Source organism: Crocuta crocuta, unplaced genomic scaffold, assembly GCF_008692635.1.
Source record: "Crocuta crocuta isolate KB4526 unplaced genomic scaffold, BGI_CrCroc_1.0 scaffold38, whole genome shotgun sequence".
NCBI classification, from domain to species: Eukaryota; Metazoa; Chordata; class Mammalia; order Carnivora; family Hyaenidae; genus Crocuta; species Crocuta crocuta.
In genome coordinates, this window is record NW_027532605.1 from 3,299,208 (window position 1) to 3,322,890 (window position 23,683).

At 36.3% G+C, this 23,683-nt stretch overlaps 1 protein-coding gene across 2 annotated transcripts in view; it reads right to left on the bottom strand.

The window, feature by feature from the left end:
• Positions 1-3,525: 3,525 nt before the first annotated feature.
• Positions 3,526-23,683, bottom strand: part of NAB1 (NGFI-A binding protein 1) — a 43,764-nt gene continuing 23,606 nt past the window's right edge. The window contains exons 4-8 of one of the 2 annotated variants that reach the window (XM_077780226.1): positions 23,059-23,110; positions 11,825-11,914; positions 9,809-9,968; positions 7,733-7,846; positions 3,526-6,030 (exon numbers count right to left, since the gene is read on the bottom strand). In XM_077780226.1, the coding sequence (XP_077636352.1) occupies positions 5,942-6,030; positions 7,733-7,846; positions 9,809-9,968; positions 11,825-11,914; positions 23,059-23,110 (505 nt within the window). In that variant the 3' untranslated portion in view covers positions 3,526-5,941. Of the gene's footprint in view, positions 6,031-7,732; positions 7,847-9,808; positions 9,972-11,824; positions 11,915-23,058; positions 23,111-23,683 lie in introns of both variants that reach the window. The other variant, XM_077780225.1, reaches the window with a different exon arrangement.

Genomic DNA, 23,683 nt, shown 5'->3' on the forward strand with positions numbered 1-23,683 from the left:
TTGGTTAAGCATCCAACTTCAGTTCAGGTCATGATCTCCTGCTTCATGAATTCAAGCCCCACATTGGACTCTGCGCTGTGTGGAACCTGCTTGGGATTTTCTCTCTGCCTCTCTCCCTGCCCCTCCCCAACTTGCACACTCTCTCCAAATAAATAAATAAAAACTTAAAAAATATAAATTTTTATTCTTTGAATAAATTAGGTAACTTCAAATTTATCTCACGTTGAAATATTTTTTAAATGTTAATTTCTTAAGTAAGTACAAATTGCTTTTTTGATACCCTAAATGTTGGAGTTAAGTACGTGGCCGAATCTGTGGTATCTTTCTCATTGTACAAGCTGTCTTGTCCTCTCATCAGTAAAAATCAGAAAGATGTGGTCTAATCTGAGAGTTACCAAATGCACGCAAAAGAAATTCACTTAATGCATATATGGATGTGTTCTGATGACAGAATAACTGGCTGGATTTAGGAAGGAAAAGGATTACCCAGTCCATTTTAACTGCTCATGGAAAACATCCTTACCTTATGCTGTTGGGAACCTGAGGGTAGAAAGTGTGCGCTTTAAAAAACAAACAAACAACAACAAAAAAAACCCCCAGAAAACTAAAATCAGACTCTGGAGGGCCTACAGTATAAGGATGTGCTACCAAAGAAATCACTGTCTTCTGGGAAGGGTAATAAAATAGCAGGGTATGGGGCTAGACCACTAGTGTCTGGTTTAACAGTTCACAATTGACGATGGTAGGTCGTCTCAGAAGTTTATAAAATGCTTCTGCTGAGCCAGTTACTGGTAAGATCCCACCTACGTATGCACTACTTAAATATCTTCCCACATACTTGAGCCTAAGTGACCTGTCAGCAGAGGGTATCTGTGACAGTTATAAGAGAATGGCCTTACTTGCTTAGGATTGTGTGTAGGTGTTGAACATGGCACTTTAAACATAAATTTATGAGGTGCAAACTTCTAATGCAAAGATGACTCATAAAGTTTCAGAATGTGTAAATATGAAGCACAATCTAACTTATCCCGTCACTGGTGCTCACCCACAGTAAAACTGGGCTGTTTACCAAACTGCACTGCTAGGACATTCACAAAGTTTGCCACTCTTCTTGAGTTGGTAAGAAAAATTCTTAGGCTGGTGTTAACATTTGTGTGGCACTACCGTCTTACCTTGAACAAGTGTTATGTTCATGTAATCTGCACCTGCAACTTGCTTGATGGTAGCATTCAATTAACTCTTTTTCTCGGAGTTTGTGAAGAAGTCAATTGTTTTGGAGAAGTTCCACTGGAAAACTTAAATAGATGCAGTTGTAAAGAATTAAGAGGAAATGTCTCTGTGAAGTGTCTGGAATCAGTCAATAAGAATAAAATAGAAAGATGATCAAAAATACATACTTCATATGTATGTTGAAAAATCCCTAAGATTAGTATTTTATGTGATTCGTTTTCGATGTTCTTGTTTGAGAGTTTTATCCAATTGCTACAAAAATGTCATTAAAATTTCCTTTGCTGAAGATGAACTAAACTTTGGAAGTAGATAGATTATTTAGTGGTCAGAATAACAACCTTGGAAACTGTGACCAAACAGACACAACCAGGAGACCCAGAATTCAAAAGGATGTCATTTTAATACTTAAAAGTTTTGTGGCCTTTAAAAGACAGGGAGAATATGAAAGAGTAAAGAAAGAAAGAAGCTTAGTTAACCAATTCTGTAAATAGAACCAGTCATTATTCGTTGTTCCCTTAAAAGTGATTATTAAAATTTGCTCAACTGATAAAGATTTGCAAGTTGGAACTTAAAAATTTCCAATTAGCTTTTTCTACACACACACACACACACACACACACACACACACAGACCTTCAAGGTAATTAAAATTTCATAGGTTGGTAGAAATGGAGGTCAGAGAAAAAGTTTTAAAGCTTTAACCAGTGCATACTCAAAAAGTAAGAAAAACTCTGGCCCTCGCATTTAGCTTTTGGTCAGAGTCAGTAAGGAAAATAGTCAACAGTAAGTTTTTTTTTTTTTTTTAAAGATTAAACACGTTCACAATAAAAATAAATTTCTGAACATTGGATCATTCTTTTATTAATTTTGGAAGCCAACTTGAGAATCTCATTTATGAGGACACCCACAGATAACAATGAATAAATAAGCCTGGATTCCTTGAAACAACACCCATGCGCACAACTGGACCATAAGGTGGTTTTTAGTTAAATAGCAACTACCATATTTGGTTATATGCTCTAAGCTGTTACAAACACAAAACATTTACTCAATTCTAACTTTAGCTGTTTACTTAACCGAATTCATTTCCTATAAGAGACAGACCTCCTCAATTTCATTAGGTCAATATCTTGGCTGATTTTCTTTTGAAGTCTCAGTGCAATAAGTGAAGTTACAAGCATATAAGCAAAAGAGGTATTGTGTCAATAAGTGTCAATAATACTTTTTAACATTTGAGTAACCAAGTATGTGAGAAAATTCCTTGCATGCTTATTTAGGTTTTAAATCCTTAAATACCACCAACTTTAATTGTAAAGGTACACTAGGTGCTAGTAGCTTCATAATCACCGCGTCCTAAAGCTTTTACCCAAGTGTTTTTGCTAATTAAGGACAAAAAACACAGTCCCCCACCCACACACACCCCGCCTTTTGACAGGCTCAATGAGCCAGTCTAAAGAATTACTATACTGGCAAGCAGATCTAAGTGTCATTCAGCTAANAAAGTGAAATGCACTATTGCTATGGCTGTCTATCAAATCTCACTGCTTTCTGTTAACTATTCTAGTCCTGGCTGATCTCTTCTGCATCTCATTACTAAATATGGCTTTCTTTCACCTGTGAAGTGCCTACTAAACAGAATACACATAAATGTCAGCTCCTTATTCATCCCAAGTCTATAACACACTACAATTTGTATTTCTATTTGAGTGGTATTAGTTCCAATTCAACTAGGCATTGGATTCACAAAGGGCAAGGATCATGTCCTAGTTTCCTCTGTGGCCTCCATCCTCACCCTACCATCTAGCACAGTGATGGGACACAATGAAACTCTTTATTAACCCACCAAACTCATCACTTAAAACTTCACTGCAAAATTTTTTCTAATTCTCTCCCATAGGTTAACTCAATATCATATAATTAGCTGTAACACTGAGACCAAATCACAATAACACTTTATAAATATTAGTGTATCATAAATGTTAAATCCTAATGTTCCTTTATTAGTTGGTTAGATATGGGGGACAGTTTTTACAAAGTCTTTGTAAACTTCTCTTTAAGTGAGAACAATAAAAACCAAACCCCATCCCTGACAGACCAGAGTCAAATGAGTACCTGTTTGCCAAGTAACTGTCTAGAAATGAAGGCAGCAGACAGTAGTATTTAGTTTTAACTTAAAGAAGTCCTGGCCCTGGCCCCTAACACCCAAGTCCAGCCCAAATAATCACGGAGGGGAGGCAGAGGAGGCTAATATTACCTATTGTGAAAAGTGCTATGCAGAAAGTTCTATACACATAAATGTGTGAGGCACAGAAAATCTTTATTGCCACAGGAAGCAAGTGCACTCATCCCACCTCACCAACAGATTTAAGAGTCACAGAAACGCAGACTTCACATAATAAAGTACAACACAGACTTGGGGAGAAATGGTCCCTTGGACTATATTGGCTGTAATACTGAGGTAACCAATTGACCTTGTTCAGTGAAAATACCTCCAACACAATGAAAAAAATCAACTAGTTATAACATCCAATTCATATATACAATTCAAATAAAAATATATATTATTTGCTTCAATGTATAGCAAATTTAATACATTAGTGTTTACAAAATAAAAACTGTATTCTACTGAAATTTTTCTTGTGCTTCCCCCTTATCACTAAGCTTGAAAGACCAGGAAAGTATGATACTTAAGGAAACTTATTTATGGATTTAAAGATGCAGTTTGTGGGGCCATGAAAGATGGATAAATATTAACTGGAAGATTACTGCACCTTTAAAAACTGTTGCTTATTAAAATCTACAAACTTGAACTGTAAGACACATTTAAAAAAAACCCACAAAATTTCTCAAAATAGATTAGAATACAGGAAACGTTTCATGAAACTACTGAGATACTAACCAGTTCTATGGCTAATATTAAAAACTGAACAATCTATTTAAATCGTACTCCTACTATTTCTACACAGTGAACAATACCACCACAATAATCAACCTCACGCTAGCAACGAAGTTGCAAGGTCCATAAAAAGCTTCTTCAGTGGGCTAAACACTATGGTACAATTAAAACATTTAGGTAGGGGAAAGAGCCTTTTGATAGTATAAAAGTTGTTTACTGGTGTTTCTACTGTAAAGCTAGTCTACATATCAAAATGAAAAAGCAATTATATATGTGACAGTGATCAGAGACTACAGTCCAGACATTTCATCCAACATTTGCTGATGAATTTTAGTATAACAAAGTATGACTGAATATTTTGTACACAATTATGACCTAGAGCAGCAGAATTAAAAACAAAATAACCACATATTCCAACTCAGTATGCTTTTCTCAGCAATATCTGGGTTTAGATGAATCTGGAGGAAGTAGGTAAAGCGGTCAAATGTCTTCTCTTAAACCAACAGAAAAAAGTGTAAATTGGTAGAAATGGTATTTTTTTTTTAAACTATGGACTCCAATGTGAAATTCTCCTAAGTATGCAAGTACATTATTAACAGTTAAGCACACCCTCATAAATATGCACACAGCCCACTAATTAAATAGGGGGAAGGAATTAAAACATACTTTCAAGGTAAAATGAATTTTAAGAAAAAAACTGCAGACACAAATATGAAAGGTCTACAAAATCGTAAAATAAATAACAAATACAGGTGTCCACAGAATCATGCCTGCAAATGTGGATGTAGTGATTGTCCACACTTGTTATGGTCTGGGTGGGGAGACATTCCTCAGGGAGAGCCACCTACTTTCTAGGACTCCATCCAGAACATAAGAATTTCTGGATATAAAATGGTTCTTACTCTATTATATATTATAGGCTTTTTAATAGTCACCATCCTTGTCACATTTGGGGTTAACCTACTATGCCTTAATCTATTTAACACATTTTTAAATAGCAATGTTTAAGTCAAGGCTTTCACACTTCAGTTTACTTATTCAAATACTTGTTCAAAAGCTTCCTATTTTTGTTATAATATAATGACATAATGCAGTCTGAGTCAACTAAGAGATTTGCTACTCTAGTGCCCATTTTTTAACTTTACTTAGTATTTATTAATTGTGTAAATGTGCCTGATTAAGCCAGCAAAAGTGATATTTTACTACTAAAAAAGACACATTTCCTATTAAACAAAATCAGTTTTATCAAATATTAAATACACAATATTTTCCTTGGTTTAAATTAAGCCATTTGCTTTCCATTTTTCCAAAATCATTGCAACCTTGCCAATAACTACATCACTTAAACTTTCTTTATGACTGCAAAGATCTAAACTCTAACAAATAATAGTATTTATGCTAAATACACTTAAAAGTAGACTGTGAAATTTCAAGTAAAATAAACTGTATCCACATCTATTGGACCAAACAGGTCTCCGCATCTAGCTTTTACTTCTATAAATTACACAAATACATTGTACATTCTTAAATAATGAATGCTCACAATAATTTGTAAGCTCTTTCACGTAAAAGGACTTACACAGGAATGTGAATGGATCAATATTTCTATTACAGATTGCAACATTCTCTCAATTTTCTCTTGTGGCTGTTGTTTTGTCTTCCTGGTTTCCACCGACTACTGTATCAATCCTTATGCTTTGGCTATGAAATCTGTTTGAGCTGAATGAGGCAACGTTGGTTATTAAGGCTTATTTCTATGATGGAGCATTATCCTTAAATTGAATGCCTTTTCCAGAGAACTGTGGGAGAATCACAGCTATCTTGAATCTTCAGGCTCTGTTTTGATGACTTTCTTTTCTAAAGTAAAAGCTGAGTGGGGGTAGTCTTTTAAAATCCCAAGACTCTCTGTATAAAAATGAAAACAGAGTGTGTTGATACTTTAAATCAATGGATCACAAAAAACAAATTCAAACACATGAAACAAATGCCTAAACTCCACAGCAAACAATTTCAACTATTCATAATTCTGCAATTCCATATAAAAATCTTACATTTACAGATTTTGCGGTTAAGAGCTTGGATTCTGGATCTAAATTCTATCTCTGCTAATTACTAGCTATGTACATCTCTAAGCAATGCACACACCTCTCTAAGCCTTAGTGTCTTTCTTCATCTGTAAAATGGGGATAGTATCTATTCAGGGCAGCACAAGAGTTAAACGATGAAAAGCATAAAAAAGCATTTAACAAACAGACCATATTTTTATTTAACGTTTGGTTCAACATGATCAAAAAAATATGTAAAATGAAACTGGTCACACATATACAACAAAGCTACTGGCTAAAATACTTAATTACTATCAATGAAAACAAGACAAAAAAAACTTCTTCCACATTTAAACACAGAATTATTTTTTAAAAGTTTCTCCAGCCACGACACACTGGGGATAAAAGAATGAAGACTACTTTCATAAGGAATCATTCCTTGGAGTCATATGTGTGCAGTTATTTCAACCTCACAAAAACACTAGAGAATGACAACAGAGTACTGATATGAAGCACTATTACTGGAAGACACATATATACGCACACACTTTGAAAAGGATTCTGGATATGCAACCAATACTAATAGCTTATCCAAAATTAGGGAGCTCAATTTATGAATTTACCCTCTCTATGCAAAAGCAGATTTTAAATTTATCAAGAGTATGAAAATAGTAGCTACCACTTACTGAATTCCTATCAGACAAGCAATTCTATATATATGCTACCTGCAGAACCCTCGTAACTACTCTGTGCAGTAGAAATTATGCCTGTTTTACAGATGAAGCAACTGACCTCAAGTGAAGTTACTTTAACTCAAAGACCGAGTGATACTACATACTTTCAAATGGTGTTGGTCTCTAATACTGTGTCTAACTCACTTTTTCTTGGGTAAAAATAGGTAAGTAAACATTTAACTGTAATAAGGAATAGCTTATCCTTTTAAGGAGTTCAGTTTACTTCTGAAACATAAATATCAGCCCCAAAATACATCTGTTAAGAAAAATTTAGGTTTGGTATACAAGGTTCTCTTAATATGAAAAGAAACATGTAATCCCTTAATTTCACATTATGAAAGGCTGGAAAAAGGCAATTACATAAATCAGCCATGTGTTATTTGGTTTTAAATTTTATATGAAAGTAAACATTTGTGTAACAGCTAATCAAAATAGTATAGTATAGAATAGTACTTTCATGAGCTTCTGTCAATTCTTTGGAATACCATTTTCTAAAAAAAAACTGGCTAATTGGGCATCTGGGTGGCTCAGCCTGTTAAGACCCTGACTCTTAAGACCCTGACTCGGGTCAAGCATCCTGAGTCAAGCATCCCAGGGTCATGAATTTAAGCCTACTTTAAACAAACAAACAAAAGACTTGCTATTGTTATGGAAATCTATTATTTTCAAAGGGAGAAAAACTGACTAGGAATATTGTTAGTAATGACTTTTTTTTTTTTTGGTGGGTGGGGGTGTGGGTAGAGAGTAGGGAATGACAATGGAAGGTAGGAAAATAAAATTAAAGATATTTTATTCAAGTGTTACTCTAATCATATCCCATATTCTTACCTGACTGGGACTTTGCCTCACTGGAATAAAGTCTGCTCAGCTCTCCATCTACCACAAAATGATGGGGCTGTCTGTTCTGTAAATTAGGCATTCGGAGATTCAAAGGTCTTTCTCCTAATGAAAAGGGGGGAAAAAAGCAACATGAATAACACTAAAAACACTCTGTGGTTTTTCTTAAAAATAAGCTTTCACAAATTGCCAGAAAACTCCTTAGGAAAGGAGTAAGGAAGGCCAATAAGCACTGAAGAATAGCTAGAGAAATATTTTAAATAATTATTAGGAGAGAAATGGCAATTCATGCTAGTTGCAAGGTTTGCAATTCTGCCAGGACATTTGTAAGACTGAACTAAACAAAAGACTGAGATTTCCAGTAAGTACTCCAGCTTCAGCATGTAATACATCCCCTGTGTAAGGCATTTTCTTAGCAGTGCAACCATTTTACCAAGACATGTCAGTAACCATATAACAACACTAGAGATAGAGATGGCTTCAAGCAACGGTCTGTTAACAACAAAGCCTGTGGTAAATCCATGAAAACAGAATTAGCACAGATACGGTAACAATGCTTAATGCGCCAAATCATATTATCTATCATAATCCTAAATCCATCACAGGTAGCAAACTGCTACCCCACAGTGCTCTGTCCTGGCTTCACAAATTAGAGTCACCAAATCTTTCATTAATTTTGCTTTTGCTTCATAACTCTTTAAGTCTTAACTGTCAAGGATGACTAGAGAAGTTAAACAAGACCTCAACTATAACGTTTCTGTAGTATTTTAAAAAGGAAGAATATTATTCTCCTCCATTACTGAGATCTGCTGACATATTTTTCTCTACATTTGGCAAATGCTCATTAAGATGGTATTGTTACTGGGGCACCTAGGTGGCTTAGCGTTAAGCATCTGATTTTGGCTCTGGTCATGATCTCCCAGTTAGTGAGTTTGAGCCCCACTTAGATGAGGCCTGCTTCTCTTTCTCTCTCCGCCCTTCCTGAGAATTCTTTCTCTCTCTCTGCCCCCTCACTCACTTGTGCCCTGTCTCTCAAAAAAAAAAAAAAAAAAAAGATGGTATTGTTACTTAGAAAGAAATCTAATTTTTTGCCAGTAGTAACCACTCTCTAGAAAAGTTTAACAATAATATGTAAACAAAACCAAAACAAGACAGTGCTACAAAATTATTGTTTTTCTTCAGACACATATCACTATTTAAAACTAGTTATTATATGTTATGTTATATTACATCATATACTGCATATATTCCTCCACTAGAGTACAAGCTCCAAGCCAGCAGGGACTTAACTTCACTAGTGCCTCTTCAGTGCCCAGAAGCATGCATGGCACCCAGGAGATACTATGAGTAAATGACAAGGACTTGAGATTTTCTTCATGTGCAAATACAAAAAAATGAAAATAATTTTTAAAGTGATAAAAATACTCATGAATCATAGCTTTCTAAACCTAAAAGTCTAAGAAAACAATTTCCAACGTACCACACAAAATACTTTCAGAGGGACTGTAGGCCAGTCTAAAGCCTGAAAGAACACAAAATTTCTTCAAGTCTCTCCATTCATATACTATCTCTACAAATCTCTACTCTCAACACAGTACTCTAGAAGCAGTTACCATATTCTCTTAGGAACCAAATGTTTTAAGTTTCATAGATAAATCTGTTTTTGAAGTCTAAAAAAATATGTAGTTGTGGTCTTGTAAAAAATGACAAATGTCTCCCATGGAATCAGTCTCTTGGGGGAAAAGGATGTGTAATGTTTACATTTCCCATTCCCACTCACCCTTTACAAAATACATGGTAACTGCATGTGTCAGCTACTCTTTAGGGACAATAAGGTAAAAACAAAACTTACAAACAAAAAACCCAAAAAATTTTACAAGTTACATCTGCAGGATGAATTCCTTCCTTTAAAAAAGAAAAAGAGATAATTTACCAGTTAATTTTTACAGAGAATGTATAAAATAATCTCTCTAAAATATCAAGATTTAAAAGTAAGTAAACTTTTGTTTCTCTCTGATGTGCACCTAGTAACTGGTGCTGGAGGCGTAGGCCTTTCTAGAGAGGTACCTTGTCCGTCAGAGTTGTCAGAAACCACGCCATTAGGGCTGTGCTCCTCGGATGCCTGCCTGTAAAGCCCCGCGGACAGTCTTCTCTCAGCATGCTGCAGTCTCTCATAGCCAGCTGGGGTGCAAAGGAACTCCATCTGCTTTGCCATCACCTTTTCAGGCTGCTAGTAAGTAAAGCAAAAATAAAATCAGCAACTAAAACATTCTACATTTTTTTAATGGTTTAAAGATGCCAATTTCAGACTCCAGCAAATATATTTAGTATTCATTAAATTAGTTCACACTTCATGTGGCATACACGTTCCATAAATATGCTTAGATGTCTATATCATCATGTTAAAACATAAAATGTTGGATTTTGTGCAAAAGAAAAAAAACTTCCTGCTCATCCTTGAAAGAGAATTCCATTTCAGCTCAAAGGCAAAATAACCTTAGCTTTGTTTCCCAAAGTACTGAGTCGTTTAAAATATTTTTATAAAAAGGAACCTCGACAACAGCAACATCTGCTATAATCTGCTTCTAACACACAGGATGACATCTTGGCATTTTTATTTTAGGATCTGGCACTACACATATACTAATAGGATGACAGTATGTTTGGGGGAGAAAAGGTGTAAAATGGCTGTCTAGAAGAACAAGACAAATATACCTCCCACCAAAATCAAACAATGCAAATTATGCATGAAAAACATCAGTACCAACAAGAATCTTCACCTTGCTCATGGAATGAAACTGTGGTATCTCCTAACCAATCATAAAAAGACATGCTTTTAAATCACAATTAGTTGGCTGACATAAATTTATCTCTGCATGTATTTTATTTTATTTTATTTTATTTTACTGTTTATTTATTTTTGAAAGAGAGACAGAGCATGAGCAGGGGAGGGGCAGAGAGAGAGGGAGACACAGAATCTGAAGCAGACTCCAGGCCCTAAGCTCACAAACCATGAGATCATGACCTGAGCTGAAGTCGGCTGCTTAACTGACTGAGCCACCCAGGCACCCCTCTGCATGTGTTTTATGTTTCTTCTGTATGTACTGCTTTAAATTACTTATATGTGGCATTCAAAGCCGTGTATTTGTGATATTTTTGCCAACCAGGTAATACTCGAAATGCAGACAGGAATCACTATCATGCCATATAAAACAGTAGCACAGGGAAGCTCCTATGTAAAATTAGTTACGAAAAATCCTGATTCACAGTAGAAAAAATCAATAGGTGAAACATATTAAATTCAGAGACTAGGATAAAAGCTTATGCTATTTTTCTGAATGCACATAAACCAGATCAAAAGGAACCATATTTTCAATTCACTTGAGCTTATTGATAAAATTTCAGTAGCATTTCTGAGGAGGAAATGCAGTTTTCACGGGTTTCACCCTCTAAAAAACAAGACTTAGCACTACTGAATTTGACCAAAAGCAGTCACTAGGCAGAATATCAACAGGAATAACACATATAGTGCTTTCTAAAAGGTTAAATTAGACCTTTTAACACCTTTTAGAAATGTTAAATTAAATCTAAATTAAATGTTAATTTCCACATACAACAATTAAATAACTCAATAACAAAAGCACCTGAAGCTACATATTGATATAAGGAATTTTTACCATACACAAATTGAACTGATTTAACAATAGCTGCAATTGTCAGTTAATGTTTGTTGAGAGCTAGTACTAGTACTATTTTATCTCAGAGTTGTATTACACACAGCCATAGTCAACATTGCTGTTTTCCTGGTAGCAAATTGAGTTTTCTTAAGTAGAGAATCTGTCTTTCTTCCTACAAAACTACAAAGAATATCTAAGTATAAATATATCAGATTCTGCTCATAACCAAATCAAACTACATTGTTGTTACTACCTTGTTGATACAGCTGTGGATCAAATGACATTTTAAAAACAACCAGAAATAAATCCAATCCTTGTATGCTTAAAACTGAAGCTAGCTGAAAGAGCCACTTACTGTTCAATTGACAGACATAATTAGGAAATGGTAACTGGTGGTTTATATTACCTGTGAACTAAGAGCAGCAAGTTCTTCACTCTTAGCTTTAGCCTGCTGGAAGAGTGTCTGCATAGAATCCTGGAAATCTGGAAATCCATCCTAAAGATCAAAGCATAAGTCCTTTTTAGTTATAGAGTTTGTAAATAAAATATCAGAACTCAGAAGACAGGGCAAAGAAAACCATTTTAATCCTACTGTTCAAGTAATCATGATTAAAATTTTAATGTATAAATACTTCACTTCAGCCTTTTATAGTACAAACTTTATTTCTACAGCTGTAACATCACTAAAAGTACAAATGAAAAAGAGAAAAAGATTTATACATTTCACATAGCATTTCATCTAGTGGTTCAACTAGTAATATCACAATCTTCATAGTAGACATTCATATTCTTTTTCTTATTTTTGGTTTGAAAAGCACTGCAAAAGTATTTTCATTGAAACAGCATTTTCCATGACTTAGATTATCCAATACAACAGATTGTACAAGTACAATTACAGCAAAAGAATGGACATTTTTATGAACATTTTTCTTTTACATCCTTTCTCCAAAAGCCTTTACTGGTTAATCACATCGTAAGTTTTCCTTGTCAGCACTGGGTGGTGTTGGCTTCTTAATTATTGCCAATTTACATTTTTGTTCAATATTCAAAAATTTTTGTTAAATTTTATATCCTGTAGTTGTGCATACATTTATTTTGTAAATTCTTTTATCACTAAACTTCAGAAAGGCATTCTGCTTTAGAGATATGATAAATACTCAACTCTACCCTCTAGTTTTTCTAAAGCTTTATCTTGTTTGCTTTGTTTTTTAAATTTAACTCTCTAACCCATCAGGCATTTATTTTGTTATATGTAAATGTTGCAAAGAACCAATGTAAATTTCCTTCAAAGTGCTACCCAATAATCCCAACCTGAATTTCGAAAGAATTCTTTCATGTCGACTTGTGATTCTCCTTCAGCATTTCATATAAGAGGCAACGGGGATTTGAATTTCAAAGACGGACACTCATGTTCCAATTCTACCACTTACTAGCCACATTAACACTGGATGAGTAACTTAACCTTTCAGAAGGTTAGTTTCCTCATGAAAAATAAAGATAAGAGCAACTATCTGTTAGGTTGTTGTGAGGAACAAATAAGATACCGCCTTTAGCATTTAATTACTGCTAAATACGTGTATCAATACATACTTAATTCTTACATAAAACAGAGCCTACCTGGGGCACTCTAGTCCTGAACCAACTTTGATTATTACCACTGTATACTTACAGACACACACACACACACACACACACACACACACACAGATATAAATCTACTACTTTTCTCAAGTTTTGTGTTTCTTTTCTTTTTTTGCTCATTTATTGCTCTACGTGAAATTTTTATCTACAAATATCACAACAGCATGGTTTTAGTAACTTTACTAAAAACTACTAATGGACTCTTCACAGAAATGGTCATTGACCTCCAAAACATTTCTCCCCTTGTTTCATGAACTATTTGTTTATAGCAAAAGGTAAATCATTAAAAAAACCAAAGTTCTTATAATAACATAGCAGAAAGAGATGTAATAATAACAATATTTTATCTTATTTGAAATAAGAGATACAGATTCAAAAGTTTTTCCCCATCAGGGTCTTATTTTCCACTGCAGAATTCATGTTTTCAAAGATTTCATCTACCAAACTTCATTTCTTAAGTAATAGTTTACTATTTTTAAATTCAAAGACATGAAATGAAACAAGAGTCAGTAGCAAATAAATTTGACATCTTGAAACAATCTCCTGTAGCTTTATGGTGGGTAAACATATAATCAGCATTTTAATTTTTTTTAATGGTTATTTATTTGAGAGAAAGAGAGAGAATGCAAGTGGGGAAGGGGCCCAGGGAGACAGAGAGAGAATCCCAAGCAGGCTCCACAATCCATGTGGAGCCCAACATGGGGCTCGATCTCACCTTGAGATGGTTTCACATTGAGATCATGACCTAAGCCAAAATCAAGACCAAAGACCCTTGGCTCAGAAGAATGTACGGAATATAATCATTTACTGGGCTAGAATGAACTTTTATACAAGTGTAAATAATCTAAAATTTTTTTTGTAGTTTATTTATTTTTGAGGCAAAGAGAGATAGAGCATGAGTAGGGGAAGGGCAGGGAGAGAGGGAGACAGAATCTGAAATAAGCTCCAGGCTCTGAGCTGTCAGCACAGAACCTGATGCGGGGCTTAAACCGACAAACTGCGAGATTGTGACATGAGCTGAAGTCGTACACTTAACCGACTGAGCCACCCAGGCGCCCCAATATATAATCTAAATCTAACTGAAAAGTACATGTTTTTAATCATTCAATTTTTCTCTAAGAACTTATTTAGACCTAAAAATCTGTCTCTTTTTATCAATCTCTCCTTCAAGTTCTAAAGTTCAACAAGGTAAGGTAGTAGTAGACTTGGAAAATAAGAGAAGCTATCATTTTCCAGCTGACTACTATGTACCACCAATTTCCAACTATATTCTGTATTTTATATGTATTATCTCATTTAATCCCCACTACAAACAACTCTGGGTTTCTCTCATTTTATAGCTACGGACATTGGCTTCAAAACCTGTGCTCAAACCATAAAGTCCTAGACTTACACACTTACGAAACTCATAACAGTAAACAGAGGCACATCTCTTAGAGTTCTGATTTTCATAAGCTGAACTGGTTTAACTCCATGATTTATACTGAGTTCACAATCCAATTCTAGTACTTATTTGCTGTCATAATGGACAGACCATTTCATCTTTCTGTGTCTACGCAGCTAACTTTAGAACTATTTTAAGGAACAAAAAAATTAATAAAGAACACTTAGCACAATATTTGGCACATAGATCTCACCCAATAAATGTCTGCTACTGACATTTATTAAGTTCCCCTTAAAAACTACCATATTTAACCCCACTAAAATAGAGAACATGCTGTAAAGTGACTTACTGCATCTCTATGATACAGCATAGGCAGCTTAGAGATTACTTACATACTAGATATTTTGGGGTTTTAACACTAAAACCAGCAAGTTACCGGTAGGTAACTGTTTTCGTAGAAAGAACAGTGGAAATCTGGATACTTGTTTGTTCATTCATATAAAATCTCTTGTGTGACTAACAGGTTCTAGGCTCCGTACTTAACGTTAGGGACTTCATGCCCCCTGCTCTTCAGACAGTCTAAAGAAGGAAAGGGACAAAGAGGTCCTGAGCACAGTCAGGACACTGTCAGGAAAGGTTTCCCAGAGGGCATGGCATCTAGGCTGAGACTTGAAAGAAGAGAATTTTCTACAGAAAGAGAGCAGCTTATAGAAAAGCCTGGAGGCAAAAAGAACAGGACGACACACTTGAGAGGCTGGAGAATATTTAACATAGCTAACACAGGGAACACACTGAGAAAGAGGTAGTGGTGAGAGACGCTCAATACGCAGGGCTAAATTCTGTGAAGCCTTGTAAGCTATGTAAAGAATTGTAGATTTTATCTTAAATTCAAAGAGAAGCCACTGTAGGTCTCGGGGAGAAAAGGAGTTTCTTGTGTTTCTGAAAGTCCAATCTGTGATGGGGACAGTGTAAGGGGGCAAGGATGGTGGTAGGGATACTGGTTTGAAGACTGCAATGAAAACAGAGAATAGTGGCCTGACAATAGAGAAACACACGAATTCCTATGACGTGGCTGTGGCAACCAGGAATTTTGTGGTAACATTCTCTAAAATAAGGAGCTCAGCACCTGGAAGGAGGCTTGAGGAGGAAGCAGAAAGTTGATGAATTCAGTAGGGGACAGGCTACATCTGACCCCCTGGAGACCTCTGTGTAGGTTAAGTTTGGTAGGCAGATTCATAGAGTTGTGAACTTGGGGCAAGATTCAGGCTGGAGAGCCACACTAGACAATTCCAGCTTCTCAAAAGCCCTGGGTGGAGTGTGCCCAGGTCAGAACCTCCAACATTCCATTTTTAAAGGAACTCACAGAAGACAGAGTGATCTAGTCTTCTTATGTTAAGAACTAGATGTGTGATCCTAGGTAGGAAAGTCAGCTTCAGTATTTCCAGCCCAATTTTTCAGTGGAGATTAAACCATCAGCTTTATCTGCCCAATGCAGATTTGTAGGGATTAAATGAAGTAATGCAAACAGTAACTCTTGGAAAAGTACACATTGCTATACAAACATACAATGGCACCGCTGTCAGGATTATTCAACCATGAGAATTTAGAAAAGCTGAAAGGGGGAACTTCAAACACTACACGTATGTGAAAGTTTTGGGGAAATGGACACTGCTCCTTCTTTAATAAAGAAAAGTGAAAACATGCAATAAGCAATAAACGACAATAGCCAAGTAATGAGTGGTCTGTCTCTGCAATGAATACATTAGTTATTCTGGTTTTCTCCCGGTCTTTGATAGTTCTTTATGGGAAAACTACAGGACTGAGTAGCTATCACTTTGTGATCTAGGTTTCAGGTACTCAAAATATGTGGCTTAGAAATGAAAGTGAGAACATTCCCAAGAAATTGGTCTCTTTATATTATGTTTGGTGCAGGACTTCTGTCATACGTCTCTCAAGCTTTTTTCCCAAGAACCAGCTGTACCACGCTATGAGCAATTTATCTTCATGTCATATTCTTGGCTGCTGCCATTAATCACAGTGTTCCCTTACTGGTGAGACTCTGATTTTGAGCACTGAGAAAATAAAAGACACGGGGTGGGATGCTATTCGTGACCTAATTACTCTCATCCCATTGGTCTCCACCCCCATTCCTCAACCTTCCCACCAAATACCAGCAAGCTTTTAAGCCACTGCTTAGCGGTCTTTAAAATTACTTGTTCCAGCAGATGTTCTCAGCCTCACACGTGCATTTTCCTTTTNTAGCAGATTGTAATGCTTCTGTTTTTCTGATCCAGAGGGGAAGAGTCTACATCAAATTAGACCAGCTTTCTTTCAACAAGCTTAGTAACAGCGTAGGTGGATGTTCTGACCCTCTTCCCTCCCCCTGCCTCCCTCTCCCACCCCTACCACCCTGGAACTGCTAGCAGATGTTTCCTCTGAGTCTTTCTTCAAAACCCCAATTCTCTGACTTTCTGGTCTCTATTAACAAACTGCATTTCTTTCATGCAGTTATCTCTGATTGCTTGGCACTCCCAGCCCACACAGGATCAAGAATGCTGTCACCTCCCATCTCTCTCCCTAGTCTCCAGCAATGTCAGTGAACGAAGAAAACTTACAGACGAGATCTGAACAGTAACCACCATATCCTTCCTCTCTTCCAAGATACTACTTACAACACTGAAGGAAATGACAGGGTTTGTTCAGAGAACATGTCATGTTCTTAATGAAAAAGAAAGACTATCAACTGAAATCTACTTTTAATTAATACTTTTTAAAAATGAGGGAAAGACATGAGTGCCAGGGATTGGCTGTTGGTTTTTCATCTCCTTTAGTTGTTAAGCTGTCTTAAATACATTCTGTCACAGGTACAGTAGAAGTAAATCAAGCTAATTTTTCTTGATTTACTGTTTAACTTCCAAACACAGTGCTTTCCCTCATGCTAAACATTTAGTTTGACAAATGGTAACGTCTTATATTTAAATACATTTTGTAATTTATGTTGTTAAATTTTCTACTCAAAATTTAACAATTGTTTGGATAAGCTTCCTTGAAACAGAAAATGGTAACTGCCACTCTTTCCCCCTTCTTCAAAGACTACAGTTTCTTTACACACTTGGCTTTACACACCAGACTAGCAGGAGAAAAGGTATAACCTTAACAGTGTTGTTATACCCAAGGCTCATGAGCACCCAGGAAGGTAATACTGCTTTGCCGTTTAGTTAGGAGTCAGGCCTAGATCAGGAGCCCTGGCTCTGCCACTAGATAGCAATGTGGCAACTTGAGCAAGCTCCTGTGACTTTCTGGGTGTCTCCTTGGCTATACACGGAAATCATAAAGCTTCCTTATAAGCAGACAAGAAGGCTTGTGATCATGAGTTTAAGTGCCCAGCAGGGACAGGCATACAACAGATCAAGAAAAAGCAGTTATTTTTGCAATTGTCCCAGAGCTCGGTTTGGGATGAAAAAGGAAAGAATAAATATAATTCATTTTCATTTTAGCGGAAAGTGGATTCACACAAAAGGATGTATTCCAGGTGGACAAGTTATTCACCTAGCCTGGACAGGAGAAATATTCCCAAGCCTTGCTTACTAACCTACAGGGTTGAAAGGTGCCTTCTCTAAGTTACCCTAAGGCCTCCCCCAGCTAGCAGGCTTTTTCCTCTGTGTCCACTTCATTATTCTAGGATTACAGAAAGTTCAAGATCTCTATGTTGTTTCGGTTTTTAATTTTTTTATTTGAGAGAGAGATAGAACATGCAAATGGAGAAGAGGGGCAGAAGGAGAGAGAGAATCTTAAGCAGGCTTCACACTCAGTGCGGGGTGGCCCAACCCAGCACTCCATGCCATGACCCTGGGATCACGACCTGAGCTGAAATCAAGAGATGCTCAACCAACTAAACCACTCAGGCGCCCTTAAAATCTCTGTTTTTTAATGTCTAACGTTCCCTGCAAGAAGGAGTGACATTTAAGGACAACAGATTATCCTGAGTACTTTACTACAATATGTATGCTGTATTAAACAAAAACAATCAAACAAATAGCTAACTATCCTTCAAGGGAACAACTGGGGCACCTGGGTGGCTCAGTCTGCTGAGCGTCCGACTCGATTTCAGCTCAGGTCATGATCTCCCGGTTCCTGAGGTACAACCCTGCATCAGGCTCCATGCGGACAGCAAGAAACCTGCTTGGGATTCTTTCTCTCTGCCCCTCTCTCTGCCCTTTCCTCACTCGCACTGGCTCACATTCTCTCTTAAAACTAAACATTAAAACAAATATATTTAAACAGAAACAACCCACTACGTAATAAGAGGAAAAATATCAGACTAGGATTTTAAAACCTCTACCCAACCTTCACAAACAGATCAGGAAATTAGAGCCATTCAACAACAAGAAAACACCGTACTAAGCTTGTTTAGTTTTGTTAGTGTATCCTAATGCACTAATAATGGCATGCAAGAAATGGTTTCTTTCCCTTACGTGTCTGTTTGTGATGTCATTTCTATTTTATCTATTGACATTACATTTTTTTGTTCATTATAAAACTTATCTTTTTTTTAAAAGAATTTTTTTTAATGTTTATTTTTGAGAGAGACAGAGACAGAGTGTGAATGGGTGTGGGGAAGAGAGAGAGACACACAGAATCCGAAGCAGGCTCTAAGATGTCAGCACAGAGCCTCATGCAGGGCTTGAACTCACAAACCATGAGATCATGACCTAAGCTGAAGTCAGACACTTAACTGACTGAGCCACCCAGGCACCCCATAAAAATTATCTTTTTAAGGGGCGTCTGGGTATCTCCAGTGGGTAAGCGTCCGACTCTTGGTTTCGGCTCAGGTCATGGTCTCAAGGATCCTGAGTTCGATCCCTGTGTCAGGCAGCCTCTGCTGACAGTGCAGAGCCTGCTTGGGATTCTCTCTTCCTCTCTCTCTGCCCCTCCCCTGCTCATGCACTCTCTCTCTCAAAATAAATAAGTAAACTTAAACACGGTTTTTAAATTATCTTTTTAAGATGAAAAAAATGTCAGCAACTTGGCATGTATGTCAATTGGTTACTGTCAAGGATTTCAGAAATATGAAAATTAAAGACAAAATTCTCATTCATTTGGACCCAGTAACTAGTAATCTGCTATAATTTACAATGTGCTAAGGTTATCTTTATAGTATATTCTTTTAATACAGAATTAGTAATTCAAATGAAATAAACACTATGTTCAAAGAATTCTTAAATCTTTCTAGTTTCACTTATGAAGTCCTTGGTGTCGTCATATATTCTGAACATACTGTTCTCACTGTTCTCTAAATTTGCACAGGATTTTCTTCTCTGTGTCTCTGCCCATGTTAGACTACCTTCGTGATGCCCCTCTACCCTCTACCCCACATCTTTACCTTCTGAAACCCCACCCTTCTTTTAAAACTCAGCTCGAACAGTATCTCTTCAACAGAGCCTCCCTTAATCTCTCCTCATGCCAGAAACACTTCCCCTTGCAGTAGCCACATAGAAAGTAGATCTAAACAAAGCACTAATACTTGATGAAAAGTCTTAAGGGAGTAACAATCGTATATAATACTAACTACCTCAGTATCAGCTTCCAGAACCAAATGAATAGCCCCACTATCTCAAATCTGAATTACAGTACACAAAAGAATTCTGACAAGGACTTATGCCAATACCCTTGCAAAGGATTACAGTGGATACAGGTGTAGGTACACACATACATAACACACACACACATTCTGGAGATACTGTTGTCCTGCAATACAGGAGTGCTTTTCAAAAACTAAGCAAAACAAAACAAAATTTAAAACAAACCAACAAAAAAAAGTAAATTACTGTCCTAAATTCAAAGTTAAAGTCCCTATTTCTTTCTGGGAAACATCAAGAATTTAGTGTCTATAAGAGCATTTAACGTCCAACTTCAGCTTAGGTCATGATCTCACGGTTCCTGGGTTTGAGCCCTGCATCAGGCTCTGTGCTGACAGCTCAGAGCCTGAAGCCTGCCTCAGCTTCTGTATCCCTCTCTCACTCTGGCCTTCTCCTGTTCATGCGCTGGCACACACTCTCTCTCTCAAGAAAAACATTAAAATAAATAAATAAATAGCTTGCGGTTGATTAGTCATGTGTCTTATTTAGGATAGATTACAAATGTTATTCACAGAAAAAGAAAATGCTGATTATCTTAATTCTAAATCCAGAACCCTTCAATTGGCTTTATGAACACTAGTAAAACAATAAACTAACCATATAGAACTATCATTCGATTATCTATAGTGGAACAAACATATTTAAAGGAATACAAGGGTCACATCTAATGCTGTAATCCAATACTCTGAACTATTAAAATGAAACTCAAAACATTGTGACTGGATACAAAAAATACTTTGCTTAAATTTCAGATAAGGGCCACTGAGAAGGTCAGAAAGGCTTATCAATACAGCCTAACAAGGAAAAAATACAGGTCAAACAGTCCGTGAGATTCATGATCTCAAACTTTCAATGTTCAACAGTGATCTCTGAAGACAAAGAGGGAAACTTGGGCTTACATGTGAGAACAGCTTGAGTCAGGATCACACAGAGGGCCAACAGCGAGAAAAGGAGGTGGTCAAATTTCCAGCCTAGCAGCTGACTACCTTTCCTGGTCACTATGCAGGTTTTGTACCTTTTCCTCCAAATCCTCTGATGGCACGTGCCTTCTTAGCAATCTATATGTTTACCTGCCTTCCCTTCAGTGGCAGAGTCACTGAATCTACAGGGATCCTCTCTTATTATCTTGGGATACAATAGGATAAAACTATTTCACTAGATTATCTTCTAATGGCCTTTCAGATAATTTCAACAATTTTTTTTGCATGGTATCTGAGGCTAACTCATCTTAAACATTACTCAAGAGCTAATAGGAGGCTGATTACAAATATAAGCACAACTTTTTAAAATCTTCTTTTAAGAACCACTGCTTTAGGCTGAAGTTTTTAAGAAGTGGAATATGCTTAACCATAGCCATTATTTCACCTAACAGATTTTATTAAGTGCCTATGAAGTACAAGGCACTATTATAAAATCTGAATATAAAGTAGTGGACAGGTAAGAACTATATTCTCATCTAATGGGAAGACGGATAATGCAAATAAATATATAATAGTTTCAGGTACCAGTTAAGTGCTATGAAAACAAACAAATCGGGAAAATGTGATTTTGAGGTAAAGGTGCCCTTTTAGAAAGGGAGGCAGGTAAGTCAGAGCAAATTCTCAGCAATGAGCTGAAGCCATGTGAAGAGCTACAGAAAGATCTAGGTAGGGGAACAAACAGTGAGTGACGAGGCACAAATGAGTTTGGCATGTTCCAGCAACAGAAAGTAGGTCAGTGTAGTTGGAACACAGTAAGAATGGGGAAATATGGTAGATGAGGCCAGAGATACAAAGTTAGAGTCAGATCATATAGGGTCTTAGATGCCTCAGGAAAAAGTGTGGATTTTATGCTAGGTACAGTAGGAAGCCTTGGAAAGATTTAAGCAAGAAAGGGATTTATGTTTCTTTTTCTTTTTTTGTAATTGGTTCTTTTATTTATTTTTTATTTATTTGACAAAGCACAGGTTGGGGGAGAGCAGAGAAAGAGGGGGACAGAGGAGTGGAAGTGGTCTCTGCTGAAAGATTAGTCCATACAAACAAATGCCTAGTTAAAATGACAGAATTTAGGGTAGTCAAACATAGCTTATTTGCTTGAACTTGAAATTAAATAATGGCGGCTACGAGAATTATACTGATCCCCCCCCAATCCCCTCCTCAAGAAAAAAGGAAGTAGCTCTCTGATTTCAAATTCTACTCTGCTTCAGACTGGCCTTTAAAAAAATATTTATTCCAAGTTAAGCAAGAGTGGTTTTGAAACCATTCTATAGTTCTGGCAGCCCTAAGAAAAGCACATTTTTCTTGCTCAACTCCCACCTTACCTCTTGCAGGCCTAAAATGTGAAGGACAGCCTCAACTATAATCCTCTAAGAGGCTTAATTACAGGAAAGTCTCCATTACTCACAGCTACTAAATTGTCATTTTTCTCAAATTGTTAATATAAATAAACTCTGGCTCCTCTAAACGTATTTGATAAGATGACTAAATAAGATTATAAAAGAAATCATTTGGAGCACCTGGGTGGCTCAGTCGGTTAAGTATCTGACTCTTGATCATGGCTCAGGTCATGATCTCATAGTATGTGAGTTCGAGCCCCACATCGAGCTCTGTGCTGATGGCACAGAGCCTGGTTTGGATTCTGTCTCTCCTTCTCTCTGCCCTTCCCCTGCTTGTGCTCTCTCTCTCTCAAAAAAAAAGAGAGATAAAGGAAAAAAAAAAAAAGAAAACATTTAACCTGGAGAGTTTTAAATCTATAAGCAATACCCACTGACATATCAAGCTGCTATAAAATGACTGGACATCAATTTCATCATTGTTGTTTCCTTCTAAGAATTTTAGTTTCCAAGTTTAAATTAGATACTTCAAAGCAACAGAATTGTATATTGTTTTAAAGATTCCAAAATTCACATTTTTCATTTGTTCATGGAACATCCTTTTTTTCAGTTTGAATTAGTATATGAACATTATTAGCATGAAAATATATAATGTGTAATCTTACCTCTACTTTAATTCTCTTTGGGGATAATTCATCTCTTTCTCCACATTTTGACCTGAAGAAAATGGAAGAGAGAAAAACTTGAGAAGGTAACAAATTTTATCCTGAAGACACCTTAATCTATAAACTTCCACCAAAACATATACCACTGGAACGCTTACACTGGAAATAAGAGATTCACAGTGAACATGGGCATAATGAAAAAAAGACTTTTTATCACTTTTAAATAAAATTAGGGAAATATGCAGAAACATTTATATTATACAATTTAAAAGGCCACTACCTAATAACTACCCACAAAGAAATTACTTAATAAACAGATAATGATGATCACATAATGAAAAAGGAAAAAAAGTAAGGAGGATTATATTGCATGATATCCTTTTATGTATGAGTAGAAATACTTCAGGATAAAATGACCAGTGGCCATTTAAGATGAATGCCTAAGGCTACATAAGATTAAAATGCATTTTGTCTATCTATTGAAACTACAGGGGCAATTTCCCCTGATCCCTCTTCTGGGAATCTCCCAAAGGTACTTACAGATATGTTAAATACTATGGCCACTTAAACTCTAACAAGCCATCAATTGTCAGTTATCCTTCAAAATGAAAGATGTTAAAATGTA